This window comes from Delphinapterus leucas, chromosome 2 (assembly GCF_059928025.1).
Source record: "Delphinapterus leucas isolate spDelLeu-1000000601 "Yukka" chromosome 2, BTC_Dleu_Yukka2, whole genome shotgun sequence".
Taxonomy (NCBI): domain Eukaryota; kingdom Metazoa; phylum Chordata; class Mammalia; order Artiodactyla; family Monodontidae; genus Delphinapterus; species Delphinapterus leucas.
Genome location: NC_143130.1, coordinates 73,525,484 through 73,547,646, shown reverse-complemented (window position 1 = coordinate 73,547,646; position 22,163 = coordinate 73,525,484). Strand labels below are relative to the sequence as shown.

Here is a 22,163-nt window from a genome sequence, read left to right as displayed (position 1 = left end):
GGGTGTTTTGAAGGTCATCAGAGCCAGAAAATGAATCTGGCAGCAATGTGGAAGATGGATTGCGGTGAAGAGACTGAAGGTGGGAAGTCTAGTGAGGAGACACTTGTCATCCAGGTTGGATATATTTTTAAAATCTGTTCTAGGAAATGGCAGTGGGATGAGACAAGAGGGGTGGGGACAGATGCAAGGTTTTATGTAGGTAGATTCAGTCACTTAATGTGACACCTTCATTTTACCTATAAGTAAACCCAGGCTTAGAGAGAAAGCAGTCTGCTTGATCTAGAAGGAATCTGCTGTAGCGTTACAACCTTGCTATCTTTTTGCAATCTGTTGAACGCCTTCTTAGTTTGTTATCCAGTGTACTTTATGAACCAGGGGGCAAATTATCTCCTAATTTAAGACGTTATTACTCGGAATATTATATAATCACACATTCAGCAAGTATTTATTGACCATCTGTCATGTGTCAGGCACTGTGCTAAAGATTAGGGATCTGGAGTTTTAACAAGATATTCCATCCCCTCTTGAACTTTTTAAGTCTTCTAGAAGAGACTGAGACAAGAAAACCCAACCCTGATAATTATCATATGACCAAAGGAATGCATAAAGGAAGGGATCTCACTTCTAACTCAGCTTGGCTGGAGGCAGGGTGGGGAGAGTGAAGAAACCTTCAAAAAAAAAGGCAATCCCTGAAGAAAGCAGAATTTATATCTTCCTCAATATACCTTCCTATGTCTCCATGCTTTTGTCCCCCATGAGAATTCTATTCATTCTTTGAAAGAGCTCAGGTGTCCCTGTCTCCTGTAGAGTCTTCTCTGACCTCAACCCATTTCCTCCCTGACAGGATTAATTACTTCCTTCTGTGGGCTACTGTGTTCATATTTCTATTTACATTTTTAACCTTTTTTTTTTTTTGGTAATTATATGTTCACATGTAGTTCCTTTAGGTCACCATCTATGTCAGCTCACCTTGTTGTCTCCAGTGTCCTAGCATATAGCTTGGCACATAGTAGGTGTTCACTTAACGGTGGTGACAATAAATTGAGGGGCAGGCACTGGTTGATATATGAAAAGCCTTAAATGCTATGTGAAATAATTTGACTTGTATTCTGAAGGCAACCATGTAAGTGATGTAATAAGATAATAAGATGTACATTTTAGAAAGATTGTTCTGGCAGCAGCAGGAAAGATGGGCTGGATGAGGCAAGCCTGAAAACAAGTAGATGAGTTAGGAAATTATCATGATTGTCCAGGTGGAGGCATGATGGAGGCCAGCAACAATGCTCTGGCAGTTGAGTTGGAAAGAAAGGAACAGATGTTTGAAATGTTTAGGAGATAAAGTCTGTAGGACTTGGTGATTTGATTGGATGTGAAGGGAGACAGAAAGAAGTCTAAGATAAACTTTGGTTTCTGGCTGCGGTGAGGGGGTAAATGGTAGTACCATTAGTCTAGATGGGGTATACATAAGAAGAGTATTTTCTTTTAAGGAAAATGACTTTTTAAAATAAAGGAGCTGTGTGGCAAAGGAAGCCTGTATTGTAGCAGTAAAGGAGAGATGTTCTGTAGTATGTGATTGCCATACAAAAATCAGTTTTTCTGTGATTTTTCAGTTGGACTTTTTAAAATATTTTAATCTGTTTTGTTCTAAAGGACATGTTACTTGATAAAGAGGTATTGTTGCTGTTAATAACACTATATTACTTGATAATGATCTTACCTTGATATGTTAACTCATATCAAAGGATTAGCTGAGCTCTCCCTCAGTAGTTGTTCTCAGTTGAGTCAGACGAGCCATTGGGAGATAAAAATCTAAAATTGGCAGAGCCCTTAACACAAGAGGAGTCTTAGCATTCTGAGATATTGGGGTAGATTTGAATGGTTAAGGACCTTACAATGTAGTATCTTTAATTAAGAGCAATTTTCTTTTGGTTCTCACTAGTTTAAGTTGGAGTGAAAGCCTGCTATATGCAAATTAAGACCAAAAAAAATTGTCATGAAAAAACAACAAAAAAACACAAAAATAATTGTCATGAATGGGTGATTCCCATTTAGGTCTTGAAGAATCAGGGCAGAAAATCTATGAGGTTAATTTTAGAGAAAATATAAGTTCTTGGGTTCTTTCGTGTGTGGAGGTTTCAGTATAGATAGCATTCCCAAGAGCACAGAAAGTCACACTGGGACCAAGATACCAATGCTGTGTGGCTTCAACCAGATCATCTTCCACAAGTGTCTGGAAGACCCAAAAGCTGCATCTTGCTTATCCCTTATTCCTCTTACCTGGAGCAAATATGGATGGTCTCTGTAGCATTGAGCTGGAACCCTCTATGAGGCACATGATTTGCACTGGGTACTGGTACGTGAGTTCAGCTATCCCACTTAGGGCCAGTTGGCATGATATTTATCCAACTCCAGTCAAACATGCAGTAGTCATCTCATCAAAGTATCATGATCAATATGTTAACTCTGATGTGAAAAAAATCTTATCCTCCAGTATAGTGGGGCCAAGGTATTAGTTATCCTGTGAACACCTTGAATTGCTTTGAAGGAAAATGAGAACTATTTTTTTTTTAATGAGAACTATTTATCAGAGAACGCAGTTGTTTTCAGGATATGCTTCTTTGGATCTGTTGTGCTTGTGGCCTTTTTATCAGACTCATTTCCTTCTCTCTTTCTGAGTATTATCACCTCAATCTTCTTGGAGTTGGTTTTCAGCTAACTAGATTTCAGAGCCTGATTTCATGTCCTGTCTAGTTCCTCAAAGTTCAGACCAAGAAAACCTACAGCAAATATATGTTCTTTGTCAATGAGTTTCTTCTTAAATGTTTGCTTTAGCTGTTAGTCCTCTGGAGACAGGTGTAAGATTTACATATAGGTCATCTGGGGATTTTTTGGGAAGAGTGACATCATTTGGGACTTTCTGATCATTTCAGTACGAGGATGAAATGGAGTCTGGTGGAGTTGGTGAAAATGCTCACTTGGCTCTGAGTCAGTAGTGGTTGCCAAAAACCACTAAACTTTTTTTTTCTCTTATGAAAATGGCAAGAAAAATGTTTTCTAGTTGACTGGTGAACAATTTCCCTCTGGATTGGAGAAGAAAATGGCTGTTTAGTAGTTAATTATCTGTTGTGTTAGACAGCTATGAAACTTATGAGGCATGAAAGAAGAGTAGGCCCACCTCCCGCAATCATCAGGCTGGAAACCAGGTGATAGGAGTCATGTTATTGAAGACAAGAACAGCAGCGTCCTGAGGAGTCTGTTACTGAATGTAAATGGTTGCTTTGAGTTGCTTGGGCTTATAACCCACATTCCCTATCCTATCTATTGTGCCATGTCCGTGACCCTTAGTCTAGCATCCTCTCTAAATTGGATATGACATCGAGAGTTTATTCACGTTCTTCACAAATATGAACCTCCTTTTTCTTAATTTACTCTTTCTTTGAGTCAGCTGCATTTTAGTCTTTTGACTTTCAAACCAAAAATCCCTTTCTTGTAAGTCTTGTTGGTGTTTAATGTGGTCTGTCATGTCTAAGACCCAGTTGCAGAGATTATACTTTTTTGCAGGTACTGAGGCTCTGCCAAGCTGACTTTGCTTTAATGCATTTTACTGTGAAAAAGAATCCCTTCTCCCAACACATAGGCCTTACTTTTCTTTTCTTTTTTTCCTTTTTTTTTCTTACTTTTCTTTATTCCTGTAGGCTTCTTTGCACTTCAGCTCTGTTTCTTGTAAGCCCCGTGAAATTTAGTGATAGACCTTGGGAAAAGGAATATTCACATGAAACTTGGATTTAGATTCAGCTGGGAAAGTTAATTTTAGTTCTTTTCTCTATTGTAAGGCATGAATGGGTCCAAGGAACCTCTTGTTCTATAATTTCATTTATCCATCATTTTCCCCATTATTTGACATTTTCTTACTCTGTTAATATATGTCAGGGTAGTTTTCATTAAACATAGGGCCTTACTGGCCATTTGCCAAGACACAAAAGTTCTAATTTAGCTTGAGGGATAACAGGTTACAGAGTAGCACCTGCTTTTATCTAGAGTTTAGTCCTAAGTGTGTCCAGTTCCCAGCATGTGCATATTTAGAATGGTTAAGATAACTTAAAAGCACAAGTTGGTAAATTTTTTTGTTCTTTCATCCAACAAATATTTATTGATTGCCTACTATGTGCCAGGCATGATTCTAGGTGCTGAGGAGTAAACAAAACAGACAAAAGATCCCTCCCTTTGTGGAGCTTTTATCCTAGTAAGGAAAGTCCAAATTTAAAAATTTAAGTAAGTGAATTACATAGTATCAGATGATTGTAAGTGCTGTAGAAAAAAAAATAAGGTAGGAGATGGGGGTTAAGAGTGCCAGAAGACCCACTACAAAGTTGACATATAAACAAAGTCCTGAAGAAAGAGAGAGGAAACCATGTAGATACCTAGCAGGGAAAGCATCCCAGGAAGAGAGGTAAGCAAGTACAAACATCCAGAGGCAGGAACAAGGAAGCCTGTGTGGCTGGAGTGGAAAGTGGGGAGAGTAGTAGGAGAAGGCATCAGAGAGGAAATGGGGGCCAGATTGTCTAGGGACCTGTAGGTCATAGTGAGGACTTAGTCTTTTATTCTGACTGATGAAAAGCCATTGGAGAGTTTTAAACAGGGGAGTGACATGATCTGATATATTTTTTAAAAATAGCTCAGCCTGCTGTGTTGAGAATAGGCAAGAGGGAGGTTAAAGGGCAGAAACAGAGAAACCAATTAGGAAGTTATTGTGGTAATCCAGGGAGACATTGTGATGGCCTGAACCAGGGAAGTAGCAAAGGAGGTCTTAAGAAGTGGTGAGCTATTGGGTATCTTTCGAAGGTAGAGTTAACAGGATTTCCCAGCGGGTTGGTTGTGGGGTTTTTGGCCTGAACAACTAGAAAGATGGAATAGCTATTTGTTTTAAAGGGGTATGAATAAGAGAGGGGCAGGTTTGGAAAGGAAATCCAGGACCTTGATTTTTTATTTTATTTTATTTTTATTGTGGTAAATATACATAACATAAACTTACCGTTTAAACTATTTTTAACTGCACAATTCAGGGGTATTAAGTACATTCACGGTGTTGTGCAACCGTCCATCTCCAGAAGTTTTCATCATCTCAAACAGAAACTTTGTACCCAGTGAATATTAACTCCTCTTTCCTCCTTCCCCCAGCCCCTAGTAACCTCTATTATACTTTCTTTCTGTATGAATTTATCTTTTTTTGCTTGTGAGATCTTAGTTCCCTGACCAGGGATTGAACACCAGCCCTGGAAGTGAAAGCACCAAGTCCTAACCACTGGACCACCAGGGAATTCCCGAATTTGTCTATTCTAAGCATCTCACATAAGTAGACTCATATAATATTTGTCCTTTTGTGTATGGTTTATTTCACTTAGCATAATTTTTCTAGGTTCATTCATGTTGTAGCATGTATCAGAATTTCATTCCTTTTTAAGGCTTAATAATATTCCATTGTATGTATATGCCATATTTTGTTTATCCATTTATCTATCATTAGACATTTGGATTGTGGAAACCACTGGCTATTGTGAATAATGCCGCAGTGAACATTGGTGTACAAATATCTGAATCCCTATTTTCAGTTCTTTTGAGTATATACCTAGAAGTAGAATTGCTGGATCATACGGTCATTCTACGGTTAACTTTTAAAAGAACCACCGAACTGTTTTTCACAGCAACTGCACCGTTTTACGTTCACACCAGCAATGCATGAGTGTTCCAGTTTCTTCACATCCTTACCCATGCTTGTTATTTTTCCTGTTTTTTATTTTCGTTTTGTTTTATAATAAGTCATCCTAGTGAGAGTAAAGTGGTATCTCATTGTGGTATTGATTTATATTTACAGGACCTTATTTTTTTCCTGTTTTATTGTGATAGAATTGCGTATATCATTGTATTAGTTTAAGGTTGTACAACATGAAGATTTGATATACGATCTATATATTGCAAAATGATTACCACAATAAGTTTAGTTAACATCCATCACCTCTCCTAGTTACAAATTCAGGACCTTATTTTTTAACTTTGAGACTGGAGGAAATAGCCAAGGTTGTGAATGTAGAGAGAGATGAGGTCTGAGGTTTGACTCTTGAAGTACTCCAGCATTTAAACGATGGGGAACTGAGGAGCAGTCAGTGAAGAAGCAACACCAGAAGGAGAATTGTATCCTGGAAGCAAAGTGAGGAATGTGTTCAAGAAGGAGGGAGAGAAGAATTCTGTCAAGTTCTACATAAATCAATTAAGATGAGAACTGAGAATTGATCGTTTGATTTGGCAGCATGGAAGTGAACGCTAACCTTTACAAGAACAGTTTTGGTGGAATGATGGGAGTGAAAGCCTCTCTATAGTGAATTCAAGAACAAATAGGAGACAAATTTGAGGCACAGTGTATAGATAATCTTTTAATGCATTTTGTTTTGAAAGGAATCTGAGAAATGGAGCAGCAGCTGGAGGAGAATGTGGGATCTGGGGAGTTTTTGTTTTATGGCAGACATTATAGAAAGTATGTTTGTTAATGGGATTGATCCAGCAGAGAGAGAACATTTATTGATGTGGAAGAAAGAGGAGTGAAATGGCTTGTAGTTTTGGAAAAGCGGAGCTGTGAAGTCCTGGCAGGTTTGTCCTCTGCCTTGACACTCTCTAAGACACAGAGAAGAGAGAGCAGGAAAATTGAAGTGATGTGAATGGTGACTGTTGCTGCTCTGGCCTCTGGAGAATTAGGTTTTATTTGTCCCAAAGCACCTCAACAGTAACAGCTGACCCTGCTTTTCTTTGCATTCTAAAGATCCAAAGGATAAGGAAAGAAGAAAGTTTCTCCTTCCATCTTTAGTCTTTATTTTCTACCATGAGCATTTTGAATGTTCATGTGAATATAATTGTGAGTGCCTGTGAATATAAATGTGGCTGATACTTGATATTAAGCTATGTTTTGTCAAAGTACATGCCACACCTGTCCCACACAGAAACCCATGGTATGTGGGCAGGACTAAAAGCCACTGTAAATCCCTTCTGTTTCTTCACAGCTTTGGGACAGAGTAGTCAGTAAAGAAGTTGCCTGTTTATGCTTCCACTAGTTACTGAGACATTTGAATTTTCTTATTTATTTTACTGAAGCGTCCATTTTTACTTTAAAGCCTTTTATATCTTAGAGGACACATCTTAGCAGGTGAATAAGAGTGGAAAATAATTTCATACTTTTTAATTACTAGGAGAAAGGCTCCTCCGATGATGAAGTCTGACCCACAGCCATAGTCAGCTTTTGGGTCGTATTTATCCAACATGCTAAACACAGGACATCCCAAGATAGGAAATAATGAAGTACCTGGTCAGTTGGGCATTGCTAGAGAGCACTTACTGCCAACCCCAGTTGTTCCTTAAGTTGTGATTGTGTGGCCAGATAGTCTTACTCTACGTTCTGTGTCTGTCTTTGCAGAAGGAGTAAAAGTCCTAAGTATTCACACAGATTTGTTTTGTGATATGAGATCCAAAGGAGGCTTCTAAATTATTTTCAGAATTGCTCTACCATTACCTTTTCACCCTAAGTGAGTCTGGAATGCATCCAGCAAAACAACTTTGGCATGTTCATACCTTTCAGAATGAATCATCTTCCTTCCCTTTAGTGAGAGAAGGGCTCTGTTGATTGTTTCTAGCAGAATTTCCACCAATGTTCTATTTTTCTTAAATCTTCCACTGTTTCACTTGAGCTGAACCTGGGGGTGCCTGATGTTCCTGAAGGAGACCTCTGAATCTCCCAACTCACAGTCACTTATATTGAAAGACTAGTCAGTTTTGATTCTCTGGGAAGATGTCAGGCATCTTTTTTGAAGAAGTTGTTTCCATTATAGGAAGTCACAGATGGTGGGCAAAAGACTGTATAAGAATACTGTGCTAAAGCCTGGGGAAAGTTGAAGGTTTGTTCTCGCTTACTGAGCATAATCCTCTTTACCTGACTGCGTAATGGAGAGTACTATTATCAGAATGTTGAGGTGGATTCTGGGACATCCTTTGATCTCTTTGAAATTCAAAATTTGTTCCAACTAGCCTGAACTTTTTATTTTTATATTTCACAGTATCCAGACATGAGTCAAGAATCTGATTCTCCATTTGTTTTCATCTGCACAAATCCCCAGGAAATGATTGTGAAGTTTCCTATTAAAGGAAGTCCAAAAATCTGTAAGTCACAAGCTTTGATGGTCTAATTTTTTTCTTTTTGTCTTGAATCTCACTTGTTTAACTTAAAATTTTTTTTCTCTTTTTACCCTGTTCTATGTCATCTCAAATATTTGGAGGATTAGTTAAATTCTACTTATCATATACCTGAAACTAACACAACATTGTTAATCAACTATACTTCAATAAAAAAAATTCTATTTATCAATAACTTTAATGTTAAGTTAACTACAGTATAGCCTTTCCAAAATATACCTCGATCCACAATTATTGGTATATGAGTGAATCACTCTAAACTTCCATTTAGGACCCCATTACCTTTAAAATCCTATTTGTCAGCCAAGAGTACGTTTGCCCCACTGTACTGTTCTTAGTAAAGGAAGTATTAAGCCAGTGCCAGTGGCAACATTGTCATTTATCCATTGTTCCTCAGTATTCAATCTGAGAATAAGACTTAACTTTTTAAGTGTCTATTTTTGAATGTCTATTTTGGAGGTACCACTTCCCACTATTCCCTTGATTACTGCTTCCTAGAGCTCTGCTCTAGCCCTCTTGCTTTTCATCCTCTTTTTGAAATCTCCTGATGGTTTCCTTTTCTGTAATGTTTGCTTTTATGTGTTTGTGATTATAGTACCCTCTGCATATTCACTTCTTAGGAGTGCTTGTGACTTGATTCTTTCAACTTCCAGCTCTTCTTCAACTCCCAACTCCTCTTTCTCTGTCTAGTGCTACAGCAGCATCTTTTATTTCCAAGGAATCTCAAGAAACATATAGTGGTGTCCTCTTTGCCTAACTTCCCATTTTTTTAAAAAATAAATTTATTTATTTTGGGCTGTGCTGGGTCTTCATTGCTGTGCGCAGGCTTTCTCTAGTTGTAGCCAGCGGTGGCTACTTTTTGTTGCAGTGCACAGGCTTCTCATTGCTGTGGCTTCTCCTGTTGTAGAGGATGGGCTGTAGGCGCGTGGGCTTCAGTAGTCGTGGCTCGCAGGCTCTAGAGCGCAGGCTCAGTAGCTGTGGCGCATGGGCTTAGTTGCTCCGCGGCATATGAGATCTTCCCGGACCAGGGATTGAACCTGTGTCCCCTGCATTGGCGGGAAGATTCTTAACCACTGCGCCACCAGGGCAGTCCCTAACTTCATTTTAAAAACAACATCAGCGGAGGAGCTTCAAGATGGCGGAAGAGTAAAACGTGGAGATCACCTCCCCACAAATACATCAGAAATACACCTACACGTGGAACAACTCCTACGGAACACCCACTGAATGCTGGCAGAAGACCTCAGACCTCCCAAAAGGCAAGAAACTCCCCACGTACCTGGGTAGGGCAAAAGAAAAAAGAAAAAACAGAGACAAAAGAATAGGGACGAGACCTGCACCAGTGGGAGGGAGCTGTGAAGGAGTAAAGATTTCCACACACTAGGAAGCCCCTTCGCGGACACAGACTGTGGGTGGCGGAGGCGGGTAGCTTCGGAGCCACGGAGAAGAGCGCAGCAACAGGGGTGCAGCAGGCAAAGCAGAGAGATTCCCGCACAGAGGATCGGTGCCGACCAGCACTCTCCAGCCCGAGAGGCTTGTCTGCTCACCCGCCGGGACGGGCGGGGCTGGGAGCTGAGGCTCGGGCTTTGGAGGTCAGATCCCAGGGCGAGGACTGGGGTTGGCTGCTGAAAACAGCTTGAAGGGGCCTAGTGCACCGCGGCTAGTCGGGAGGGACTCCGGGAAGAAGTCTGGAGCTGCTGAAGAGACAAGAGACTTTTCCTTGCCTCTTTGTTTCCTGGTGCGCGATGAGAGGGGATTAAGAGCGCTGCTTAAAGGAGCTCCAGAGACGGGTGCGAGACCCCGGAGACGGGCATGAGACGCTAAGGCTGCTGCTGCAGCCACCAAGAAGCCTGTCTGCAAGCACAGGTCACTATCCACACCTCCCCTCCCAGGAGCCTGTGCAGCCCGCCACTGCCAGGGTCCCGTGATCCAGGGACAACTTCCCCGGGAGAACGGCACACCTCACGCTGGTGCAACGTCCCGCCGGCCTCTGCCGCTGTGGGCTCGCCCGGCATTCCGTACCCCTCCCTCCCCCCGGGGCCTGAGTGAGCCAGAGCCCCCGAATCAGCTGCTCCTTTAACCCCGTCCTGTCTGAGTGAAGAACAGACGCCCTCAGGCGACCTACATGCAGAGGCAGGTCCACATCCAAAGCTGAACCCCAGGAGCTGTGCGAACAAAGAAGAGAAAGGGAAATTTCTCCCAGCAGCTTCAGGAGCAGCGGATTAAATCTCCACAATCAACTTGATGTACCCTGCATCTGTGGAATGCCTGAATAGACAACGAATCACCCCAAATTGAGGAGGTCGACTTTGGGAGCAATGATATATATATATTTTTCCCTTTTTCTCTTTTTGTGAGTGTGTATGTGTATGCTTCTGTGTGTGTTTTTGTCTGTATAGCTTTGCTTTTACCATGTGTCCTAGGGTTCTGTCTGTCCGTTTTTTGGGTTTTTTTAGTATAGTTTTTAGCACTTGTTATCATTGGTGGATTTGTTTTTTGGTTTGGTTGCTCTCTTTCTTTCTTTCTTTTTTTCTCCCTTTTATTCTGAGCTGTGTGGATGACAGACTCTTGGTGCTCCAGCCAGGCATCAGGGCTGTGCCTCTGAGGTGGGAGAGCCAAGTTCAGGACACTGGTCCACAAGAGACCTCCCAGCTCCACGTAATAATATCAAATGGCAAAAATCTCCCAGAGATTTCCATCTCAACGCCAAGACCCAGCTCCACTCAACGACCAGCAAGCTACAGTGCTGGACACCCTATTCCAAAAAACTAGCAAGACAGGAACACAACCCCACCCATTAGCAGAGAGGCTGCCTAAAATCATAATAAGGCCACAGACACCCCAAAACACACCACCAGACGTGGACCTGCCCACCAGAAAGACAAGATACAGCCTCATCCACCAGAACACAGGCACTAGTCCCTTCCACCAGGAAGCCTACACAACCCACTGAACCAACCTTAGCCACTGGGGACAGACACCAAAAACAACGGGAACTACGAACCTGCAGCCTGCGAAAAGGAGACCCCAAACACAGTAAGTTAAGCAAAATGAGAAGACAGAGAAACACACAGCAGATGAAGGAGCAAGGTAAAAACCCACCAGACCTAACAAATGAAGAGGAAATAGGCAGTCTACCTGAAAAAGAATTCAGAATAATGATAGCAAAGATGATCCAAAATCTTGGAAGCAGAATGGAGAAAATACAAGAAACGTTTAACAAGGACCTAGAAGAACTAAAGAGCAAACAAACAGTGATGAACAACACAATAAATGAAATTTAAAATTCTCCCGAAGGAATCGATAGCAGAATAACTGAGGCAGAAGAATGGATAAGTGACCTGGAAGATAAAATAGTGGAAATAACTACTGCAGAGCAGAATAAAGAAAAAAGAATGAAAAGAATTGAGGACAGTCTCAGAGACCTCTGTGACAACATTAAATGCACCAACATTCAAAGTATAGGGGTCCCAGAAGAAGAAGAGAAAAAGAAAGGGACTAAGAAAATATTTGAAGGGATTATAGTTGAAAATTTCCCTAATATGGGAAAGGAAATAGTTAATCAAGTCCAGGTAGCACAGAGTCCCATACAGGATAAATCCAAAGAGAAACATGCCAAGACACATATTAATCAAACTCAAAAATTAAATACAAAGAAAAAATATTAAAATTAGCAAGGGAAAAACAACAAATAACATACAGGGGCATCCCCATAAGGTTAACAGTTGATCTTTCAGCAGAAACTCTGCAAGCCAGAAGGGAGTGGCAGGACATATTTAAAGTGATGAAGGAGAAAAGCCTACAACCAAGCTTATTCTGCCCAGCAAGGATCTCATTCAGATTTGATGGAGAAATTAAAACCTTTACAGACAAGCAAAAGCTGAGAGAATTCAGCACCACCAAACCAGCTTTACAACAAATGCTAAAAGAACTTCTCTAGTCAGGACACACAAGAGAAGGAAAAGACCTGCAATAACAAACCCAAAACAATGAAGGAAATGGGAATAGGAACATACATATCAATGATTACCTTAAATGTAAATGGATTAAATGCTCCAACCAAAAGACATAGACTGGCTGAATGGATCCAAAAACAAGACCCGTATATATGCTGTCTACAAGAGACCCACTTCAGACCTAGGGACACATACAAACTGAAAGTGAGGGGATGGAAAAAGATATTCCACGCAAATGGAAATCAAAAGAAAGCTGGAGTAACAATTCTCATATCAGACAAAATAGACTTTAAAACAAAGACTATTAGAAGAGACAAAGGAGGACACTACATAATGATCAAGGGGTCAATCCAAGAAGAAGATACAACAATTGTAAATATTTATGTGCCCAACATAGGAGCACCTCAGTACATAAGGCAAATACTAACAGCCATAAAAGGGGAAATTGACTGTAACACAATCATAGTAGGGGACTTTAACACCCCACTTTCACAAGTGGACAGATCTTCCAAAATGAAAATAAATAAGGAAACACACGCTTTAAATGATACATTAAATGAGATGGACTTAATTGATATTTATAGGACATTCCATCCAAAAACAACATAATACACATTCTTCTCAAGTGCTCATGGAACATTCTCCAGGATAGATCATATCTTGGGTCACAAATCAAGCCTTGGTAAATTTAAGAAAATTGAAATCATATGAAATATCTTTTTGACCACGACGTTATGAGACTAGATATCAGTTACAGGAAAAAAGCTGTAAAAAATACAAACACATGGAGGCTAAACAATACACTATTTAATAACCAAGAGATGACTGAAGAAATCAAAGAGGAAATCAAAAAATATCTAGAAACAAATGACAATGAAAACACAATGACCCAAAACCTATGGGATGCAGCAAAAGCAGTTCTAAGAGGGAATTTTATAGCAATACAATGCTACCTTAAGAAACAAGAAATATCTCAGATAAACAACCTAACCTTACACCTAAAGCAATTAGAGAAAGAAGAACAAAAAACCCCAAAGTTAGCAGAAGGAAAGAAATCATAAAGATCAGATCAGAAATAAATGAAAAAGAAATGAAGGAAACGATAGCAAAGATCAGTAAAACTAAAAACCGGTTCTTTGAGAAGATAAACAAAATTGATAAGCCATTAGCCAGACTCATCAAGAAAAAAAGGGAGAAGACTCAAATCAATAGAATTAGAAATGAAAAAGGAGAAGTAACAACAGACACTGCATAAATACAAAGGATTATGAGAGATTACTACAAGCAACTCTATGCCAATAAAATGGACAACCTGGAAAAAATGGACAAATTCTTAGAAATGCACAACCTTCCGAGACTGAACCAGGAAGAAATAGAAAATATGAACAGACCAATCACAAGCACTGAAATTGAAACTGTGATTAAAAATCTTCCAACAAACAAAAGCCCAGGACCAGATGGCTTCACAGGCGAATTCTATCAAACATTTAGAGAAGAGCTAACACCTATGCTTCTCAAACTCTTCCAAAATATAGCAGAGGGAGGAACACTCCCAAACGCATACTACGAGGCCACCATCACCCTGATAGCAAAACCAGACAAAGATGTCACAAAGAAAACTACAGGCCAATATCACTGATGAACATAGATGCAAAAATCCTCAACAAAATACTAGCAAACAGAATCCAACAGCACATTAAAAGGATCATACACCATGATCAAGTGGGGTTTATCCCAGGAATGCAAGGATTCTTCAATATATGCAAATCAATCAATGTGATACACCATCTTAACAAATTATGGAGGTTCCTTAAAAAACTAAAAATAGAACTACCATACAATCCAGCAATCCCACTACTGGGCATATACCCTGAGAAAACCATAATTCAAAAAGAGTCATGTACCAAAATGTTCATTCCAGCTCTATTTACAATAGCCAGGACATGGAAGCAACCTAAGTGTACATCAGCAGATGAATGGATAAAGAAGATGTGGCACATATATACAATGGAATATTACTCAGCCATAAAAAGAAACGAAATTGAGTTATTTGTAGTTAGGTGGATGGACCTAGAGTCTGTCATACAGAGTGAAGTAAGTCAGAAAGAGAAAAACAAATACCGTATGCTAACACATATATATGGAATGTAAGAAAAAAAAAAAGGTCATGAAGAACCTAGGGGTAAGATGGGAATAAAGACACAGACCTACTAGAGCATGGACTTGAGGATATGGGGAGTGGGAAGGGTAAGCTGTGACAAAGCAAGAGAGTGGCATGGACATATATACACTACGAAACGTAAAACAGATAGCTAGTGGGAAGTAGCCACATAGCACAGGGAGATCAGCTATGTGGATTATGACCACCTAGAGGGGTGGGATAGGGAGGGTGGAAGGGAGATGCAAAAGGGAGGAGATATGGGGACATATGTATATGTATAACTGATTCAGTTTGTTATAAAGCAGAAACTAACACACCATTGTAAAGCAATTATACTCCAATAAAGATGTTTAAAAAAAAAAACCAGCATCAGCAACTTTCCCATTTGCTCATGTCAGTTACTATTTCATGACTCTGTGACATTGCTTTCCCATTGTGTGAACTGGATGCTTCTGAGGCATGCATTGTTGTCGGCTGTGCTCAATACTATGTCACCTTGTTCGTCGTGGACCAACTATTTTATATAAATCTGTTCTGTAAAGAAGTACTTCTCAGACTGTAATGTAAATAAAAGTCACCTAGAGAGCTGTTAAAACACAGGTTCCTGTGCCCTTCTCCCAAGTGATACTAATGCTGTTGATTAGCTGACTGCAGTGTGGATAATACTGCTTTTGATCACAAAATGAAATGCTTGGAGTATGAATTTAGATTCATGTATATTCACTGCAAAATTCAGGCAACCCTCATGATTTGTGAAACATATTCCTGAGATTCCTGCAAGTCGGAAAATCTGAACATAAATTGCCCTTCACTTACACAATTTACTTCATACTTTACCCCACCTGTTAGCCAAGTGGCCCTGGAAATTCTTTTTCCTTCTTCGCTATTTAGGATTTAAATCTCCCTTTTTCTCTCCGTTTTAGGTTGAGAAATTTTACCCCTTCCTACTCTAGTCCATTCTTACCTTACTGTGGGCACTGATGGCAACACTGGTGGTAGGAGGAAGACGTGGTCAGTCTTCTCTCCCAGACCCACTGCTACTTGATCTTTAGTCCCAGTTACCTTTTCATAGCTTCCTTTCTATCTTGGTTTTCATCTGCTGCTTAAACTCCTGTGAGAAAATGTTTTGTGTAAACAGAGTTTATATATTTCTCTGAAACGTTTTACTTCAGTATTTTCTCCTCCCAGAGACCCACCTGCAGCACACATATGACCTTCATTTTTCTCCACAAGGTTTAATAGGAGGCGGGGAGGGTGATGGTCTTAAGAGAAAGCGTTTCCCCGTTCCTTCTGTTGGTTAAAAGCTTTAGAAAGCGAAAATGGGCTGTGTGCTTGTTTTAGGGACAGCAGGGCTGGAGAGAAATTGTGAGACTGCAGCTTCTTCCATGGTAGAACAGACCAGGTGAAACATGGGTCAGAAACAATAGGTAAAGTTAGGGGTTGGTGGGGGGGGGGTTGGGGGCAGTGGAGAAAGAATAGGTTGACCGATCTCTGTGTCTCAGAAAAAAACTTATATTGAGAGGGAGCCAGCCTACCTGAGGATTTAGTCTGGTGTGAAGTTTCTATTCCCTGTAACTCTTCATTCCTTTGTCCTTCATTCATCCTTACTGTCTTTAAAAACCTTACACTCTGCCAGAACTTCCTTCCCTTAAGCCATAGGGACCACCTCCAGTAGTTTACAGTTGGAAAATTCTTTAATCCCACTTCCATAGGGGAAAACACATACTTGGCTCTTTTTTTTTTTTTTAATAAATTTATTTATTTAGGGCTGTGTTGGGTCTCCGTTGCTGCACGCGGGCTTTCTCTACTTGGAGCAAGTGGGGACTAGTCTTTGTTGCGGTGTGCAGGTTTCTCATTGCGGTGGCTTCTCTTGTTGCGGAGCACAGGCTCTAGGCGTACGGGCTTCAGTAGTTGCAGCACGTGGGCTCAGTAGTTGTGGCTCATGGGCTTTAGAGCACAGGCTCAGTAGTTGTGGTGCACGGGCTCAGTTGCTCCGCGACATGTGGGATCTTCCCAGACCAGGGATCACACCCGTGTCCCCTGCATTGGCAGGTGATTCTTAACCACTGCACCACAAGGGAGTTCCTATGCTTGGCTCTTAATTTGGAATGCTTCACATTTTCTTCTAGAATATTGTTACATGAAGTGGTTAAGTTCCATGGTATTAATAATATTAATACTCTACTTCAGTTACAGCTCTGTGCCTTAAATATTTTTTTCTTGTGGGATGGCTTAGGAACCTGACCCCTTTTCTTTTGTTTTTTTTAATTTTTTATTTATTTGTTTATTTATTTATTTTTGGCTGCATTGGGTCTTTGTTGCTGTGTGCGGGCTTTCTCTAGTTGCGGTGAGCAGGGGCTACTCTTCGTTGCAGAGCGCGGGCTTCTCATTGCGGTGGCTTCTGTTGTTGTAGCGCATGGGCTCCTGTGGTTGTGGTACGCAGGCTCAGTAGTTGTGGCTCGCAGGCTCTAGAGTGCAGACTCAGTAGTTGTGGCACACGGGCTTAGTTGCTCCGCGGCATGTGGAATTTTCTCAGACCAGGGCCTGAACCCATGTCCCCTGCATTGGCAGGCAGATTCTTATCCACTGCGCCACCAGGGAAGCCCCTAGCCACTTTTCATAGATTAGTTCTATGGGAAATTTATTCTAAGTTCCAAACTTCTGACTTGCAAATAACTGTCTACAATATAACTCATTTACATGTTGTATCACGTGTATATATTTGCTTTAAATTAAAGGCATATATTTTTATTTATGTTTTTGGACATGTAAACTTGAGCTTGCTTGACCTGAGGATAATTGTGCTTCTTGAAGTTGAAATAATTCAGAAAACAATGTGCAATATGAAATCACTTGGCTGTGTGTCTGCTCAAATTAAGAAATGCAAAAAAGTTAAGTATAGTAGGATATGTAGGTTGAATGCTCAAAGAGATGAAGGTAATTTTTTTACTTTAAATGAACTACATGCTTTATAAACTCATGCAAATTCTGCCTTATATCTTATGCAAAGCATGTGAAAATCCCTATGAGAGTTATATCGATTGATGGCAAATAGTTTTTTCCCTTTTAACTTCTCCTCCATCTGCTGCACATGCATTTGATTTTCTTTTAGGCACCATGATTGAGGATGTGGTTTAACACTGAAATGCTGTATGTACTAAATGTAAAAATATTGGGGAAATACAGAAACTAAGCATTATCTCTCTGCTTTTAAGAGAGTGTACTGTATATTACTGTAGTTAACTGTCCAGATCCCAAGTCTTAAAAAAACAGGCTAAACTAGAACTCAGAGTTCAGAGGGCATCCACAATAACTGCTTCTTCATGCAAGGAGCCCCAGTCCGTGGCCTTCATTGCCCAGCTAAACCAACTGCTACTATTGGCAGTCACTATGGCAGATATTAGGGATGCAAAGAAATTTTTAGTTGTAAGGAGCTCACAGATTGCTGGCACATGTATGGTTTTCTTAGGTTAGTCTAGGGGATGAAAGACTTTCTGAATCCCTGGGAGTGCCCTGGAAATCCTTCGTCCTCTGTATCTCCTTCCTCCCATCAGTTTTCCATTTTATGACATCATCATTGAAGCCAGAGATTAATTTGCCTACCATTGAGTGCTCTGCTCCAATGGGTTGATCTTACCTGAGCTGGTCTCATGTGAGGGCTTTCACAGTCAGACTGAAGTTTTATGAAAATTATATTTGGAATATTCTTATCCAGTAAAGCTTTGGGGAGCCTGAAATAAATATAGTTAAAAGTCTTGCCTAGAGTTATCTGGTAAATATGGTAAAGTAAAAGTAAAACTGAGACCATAACTAAGAAACACAACTCCCAAGCCTTAGCATAAATAACGCGACTACCGTTAATTTTTCAGAGAACTTTGAACTCATGAAGCACTTTAATGTATATATTTTTTAATAAATTTTATTTATTTATTTATTTTTGTCTGCGTTGGGTCTTCGTTGCTGCGCACAGGCTTTCTCTAGTTGCGGCGAGTGGGGGCTACTCTTCGTTGTGGTGTGCAGGCTTCTCATTGTGGTGGCTTCTCTTGTGGAGCACGGGCTCTAGGTGCGCGGGCTCAGTAGTTGTGGCACGTGGGCTTAGTAGTTGTGGCTCTTGGGCTCTAGAGCACAGGCTCAGTAGTTGTGGCGCACGGGTTTAGTAGCTCCGCAGCATGTGGGATCTTACTGTACCAGGGCTCGAACCTATGTCCCCTGCATTGGCAGGTGAATTCTTTTTTTTTTTCGGTACGCGGGCCTCTCACTGTCGTGGCCTCTCCCGTTGCGGAGCACAGGCTCGAGACGTGCAGGCTCAGCGGCCATGGCTCACGGGCCCAGCTGCTCCGCGGCATGTGGGATCTTCCCGGATGCGGGCACGAACCGGTGTCCCCTGCATCGGCAGGCGGACTCTCAACCACTGCGCCACCAGGGAAGCCCGGCAGGTGGATTCTTAACCACTGTGCCACCAGAGAAGTCCCTTTGATCTATATTATTTAAATTAATTATTTGATTAAATGATTCAGTATATGTAAAATACTTGGTACAGTGCTTAGTATATAGAAAAACACTTAGCATTAGCTATAATCCTCTCAACAACTTTGTAAGTTAGTAGGAATTTTTTCTTCCTTTCATTTTATAGCTGAGTGAACAGGTTTACAGAAATTATATTTTGCTCAGGTCTTTCTACCTCTAGGTTTCCTGCTCTTCTCACTTTATCACATTGCCTCAGAAACGAAGTATTCCAATTTACATTTCATTTTTAGGGCACAGTATCACAGAGCTGCAAAGGGCCTTCAGTACTGTGTAGTCCAAGTTTCCTCATAGCATTGAAAAAGTTGAGGACAAGAGTAACTAGGTGATTTCCTCAAGGTTATACAGATAGGTAGTCTTAGGACTAAAACTGGGACCTGGGTCTTCTAACTTATTCAGTACAGAGAACTAGAAGTCTGTGGTCCTAGATGGAATTCTAAATTGTGTCCTAGCTTGTCCTAAAACGCTTAATGAGATGCAATACTTCTTTGTACCTCTGGGTACCACCAGCTTTACAATGAGTACTCTTTTATGTTTATCTGATATCTGCTATTTTTGGTTACTTAGTAGTCCCTATAAAGTAAACGTTTTGAAAGTTGTGGTGTCTGCTTTTCTTTGTTTAATTCATTTATTGAGCACCTGCCATTTGGTAGTCTTAGGGATACAACGGCAAACTTGCCTCGTAACAGGGCCCTTTGCCAGGTTGCTGGCACATGTTTGGATTTCCAGCAAGACAGCCTGGGGGATGAAAGAACTCCTAAATCTCTAGGAGAACTCTGTGCTCTAAAGCCCAAATTAAAGTCAACATCATTGTGACTGTTGTGGACATCATTTAGGATATCACTTAGTGATGGTTTCTAAGGAAGCCCAGAGAAGGAAGTAATGTTATTCCAGAGGCAGATGTCACCCTGGAAAGATGAGGAAGAAGAAAAAAATTAAGAAAACAGGGAAACGTGTTAGATCGAAGTAATTTTTTTCACACTCTCCTTGTGCAGTAGTCCGGACATGTATTCTTACCTTAGTTGGACAAATGAGAATATTGAAGTCCAGAGAGATCTAATGACTTGCCCCAAGTCACTCATCTAGTTGGTATCAGACAAAGGAGGACTGGAACCTGGGTTTCCTGGCTTTGTGTCCAGTGCTTTCTCTCTTATACCTGATTACTGCAACAAATGAAAATGACAACATACAAGGGGCAGTGGTTGTGGGTATAGGCCTGAAGTACACCCAGCTGCTTTTGTTTTTGTTTGTTTGTTTATTTAGTGCCAAGGCTGAACTGAACTATTTCTGTTTCCAACATCAGCAACTCTATTGACTTAAATAAGACTTTTTGTGGGAGAAAGCAACCTGCAAGCTCTGTTCTCAGGCCAGGCAGACAGGAACTCTGATAGTTTTTCTTCATGAGATGGATATTTCCTAAGGCAGCAGCTACCACTGAACCCAACTTTATCCTGGTAGATCTGAGAAGTCAGAGGTCGGAGACCACATCTGTGAAGTACCTCTCATTAGGGTCACCTGGGACAGGAAGGTTGCTTGTTTTCTAACTTTAACACTTAGGAGAGTCATACAGCCTATGACCTTTGCCCTTCTTAACTGGTGATAGGGGCCCTTTGTCAGTAAAGCATTCGTGTGGATTCTACTCCACTGTTTCAGGTCACTCCCCCTATTAAGTCTGAGGCAGCAAAGGAGTGAGTTGAACTGCTTTTCTCACTGTGAGGGAGGTACATGCATTATGCTCAGCCAGTTAACAGGTCAGAGGAATGGGTTTCCCACTGTGTGAAATGTCTTCCTTTATCATTATGTGTGTATTCTTTAAAAACCTGCCTTAGCATCAGGCACTCTGGAAAATGCAATGTTTCTTTTCTAGTAACTACAAAATTAGAAATATTAACTTCTTAGATTTTTAGGTGAATACTCATTGTGTCTGTGTACGTACGTACATTTGTGTGTCCCTATACAGTGTTCCCATTGCTTCCTCATTCTTACAGAATGAAACTCTGAAGTTTGAAAGTGTCTGAGTCCTGAAGCAAGATAATTGAATGTGACAGCAGCACAGTAACCAGAAGACCTGGGAGGCCATGAAAGATTTGCATTGCAAATATAAAAAATAAATAATGAGGCTTCTTTTTCTCCCTTACAGGGAAACTGGATTCCAAGATCCATCAAGGAGCAAAGAAGGGGTTAATGAAGCAGAATAAAGCTGTCTGACCCAGGAAAAAAGGAACTATACAGCATAGTGGAGTTTTGTGTACTAAAATTGCTATCCACTGGTCCTTTGGAATTGAAGCAGTAGACATCTAAAGGCTTGGCATCAGGCTTGAACCTCTCAGAATTTAAACTCATCAAAATCTGTATATTTTTCTTAAAGAGTGGGATTCTTACTTTATGTAGTGGGTCAAAAATCTTTGGATACATTATTTATAAAGACTTATTTTAAAAATTCTAGATCTTTGACATTTTTCTCAGAATGATACAGAAGAAAAAGGAACAAGTTGGAAATTATTTTCCTCTCTGAGGCTTGGATTTGTTTTAGTTAGGAAAATTCTTAACCTAGGTTAACAGTATTTTAAGGGACCACTTGAATTTTAAAGTTTTTTTTTTTTTCCAATGATAACCTGGTAGAGTATTAGGATGTTTGAGGAATTGTGTTTAATAGAAACGTGTGATTGGACAGAGAGGTTTTTAATCAACTTTGCTGCTCTAGTCCAACATCTCTTCAAGTGAATAGTATTCAGCTGAGTAACCTTCGCTGGCCGATTTTGGTGGGGGGTGGGGTGGGGGGATAACCTGAAGAGGTGCTGCCACTTTGTTCTTTGGTTTGAGACATTAGGACATAAGAGGATCAGACTGGGATGAGATAGAGCCACCTGCTAAAACAGCATGAAACCGCCCTGTTTATTTTGTTGGTATTGGAAAAGTATCACTTGGATGGAGAATTAGAAACAAACAAAAATAAAATCCTTTCAGTAAATGCATCAAAATATCCCAAAATGCTGAAACCAAACCCTTTAAGCCATCCATACCCCAAGAAGCTATGAGCTTTGGAAAAATAGGAGGTTGGTTTGAAATGAGATTTTTACTAGTCATTCTGGTCCCACTTAGTGAAGCACTTTTTTTCTGAGGCTGTTCAGAAGAGCTGTCAGAATCTCATTTGCTGGCATCCTCAGGAAATTCACGGTCTTAAATGTGTATGTTCTGCTTTTTATAAAGCAGCACTACCACACTGGGGAAGTTGGATTCCCTCCAGCAGTTGTGTGCATGACTTAAAAAAGAGAGCGCAAGGGAGAGAA

The 22,163-nt window shown here is 40.5% G+C and overlaps 1 protein-coding gene across 2 annotated transcripts in view; it reads left to right on the top strand.

The window, feature by feature from the left end:
• Positions 1-21,316, top strand: part of TRIP4 (thyroid hormone receptor interactor 4) — a 69,115-nt gene extending 47,799 nt beyond the window's left edge. For both annotated transcript variants that reach the window (XM_089907124.1, XM_022579759.2), the window contains 2 exons: positions 8,097-8,199; positions 21,014-21,316. In XM_089907124.1, the coding sequence (XP_089763250.1) occupies positions 8,097-8,199; positions 21,014-21,081 (171 nt within the window). In that variant the 3' untranslated portion in view covers positions 21,082-21,316. The remainder of the gene's footprint in view (positions 1-8,096; positions 8,200-21,013) is intronic.
• The last annotated feature ends 847 nt before the right edge of the window (positions 21,317-22,163 follow it).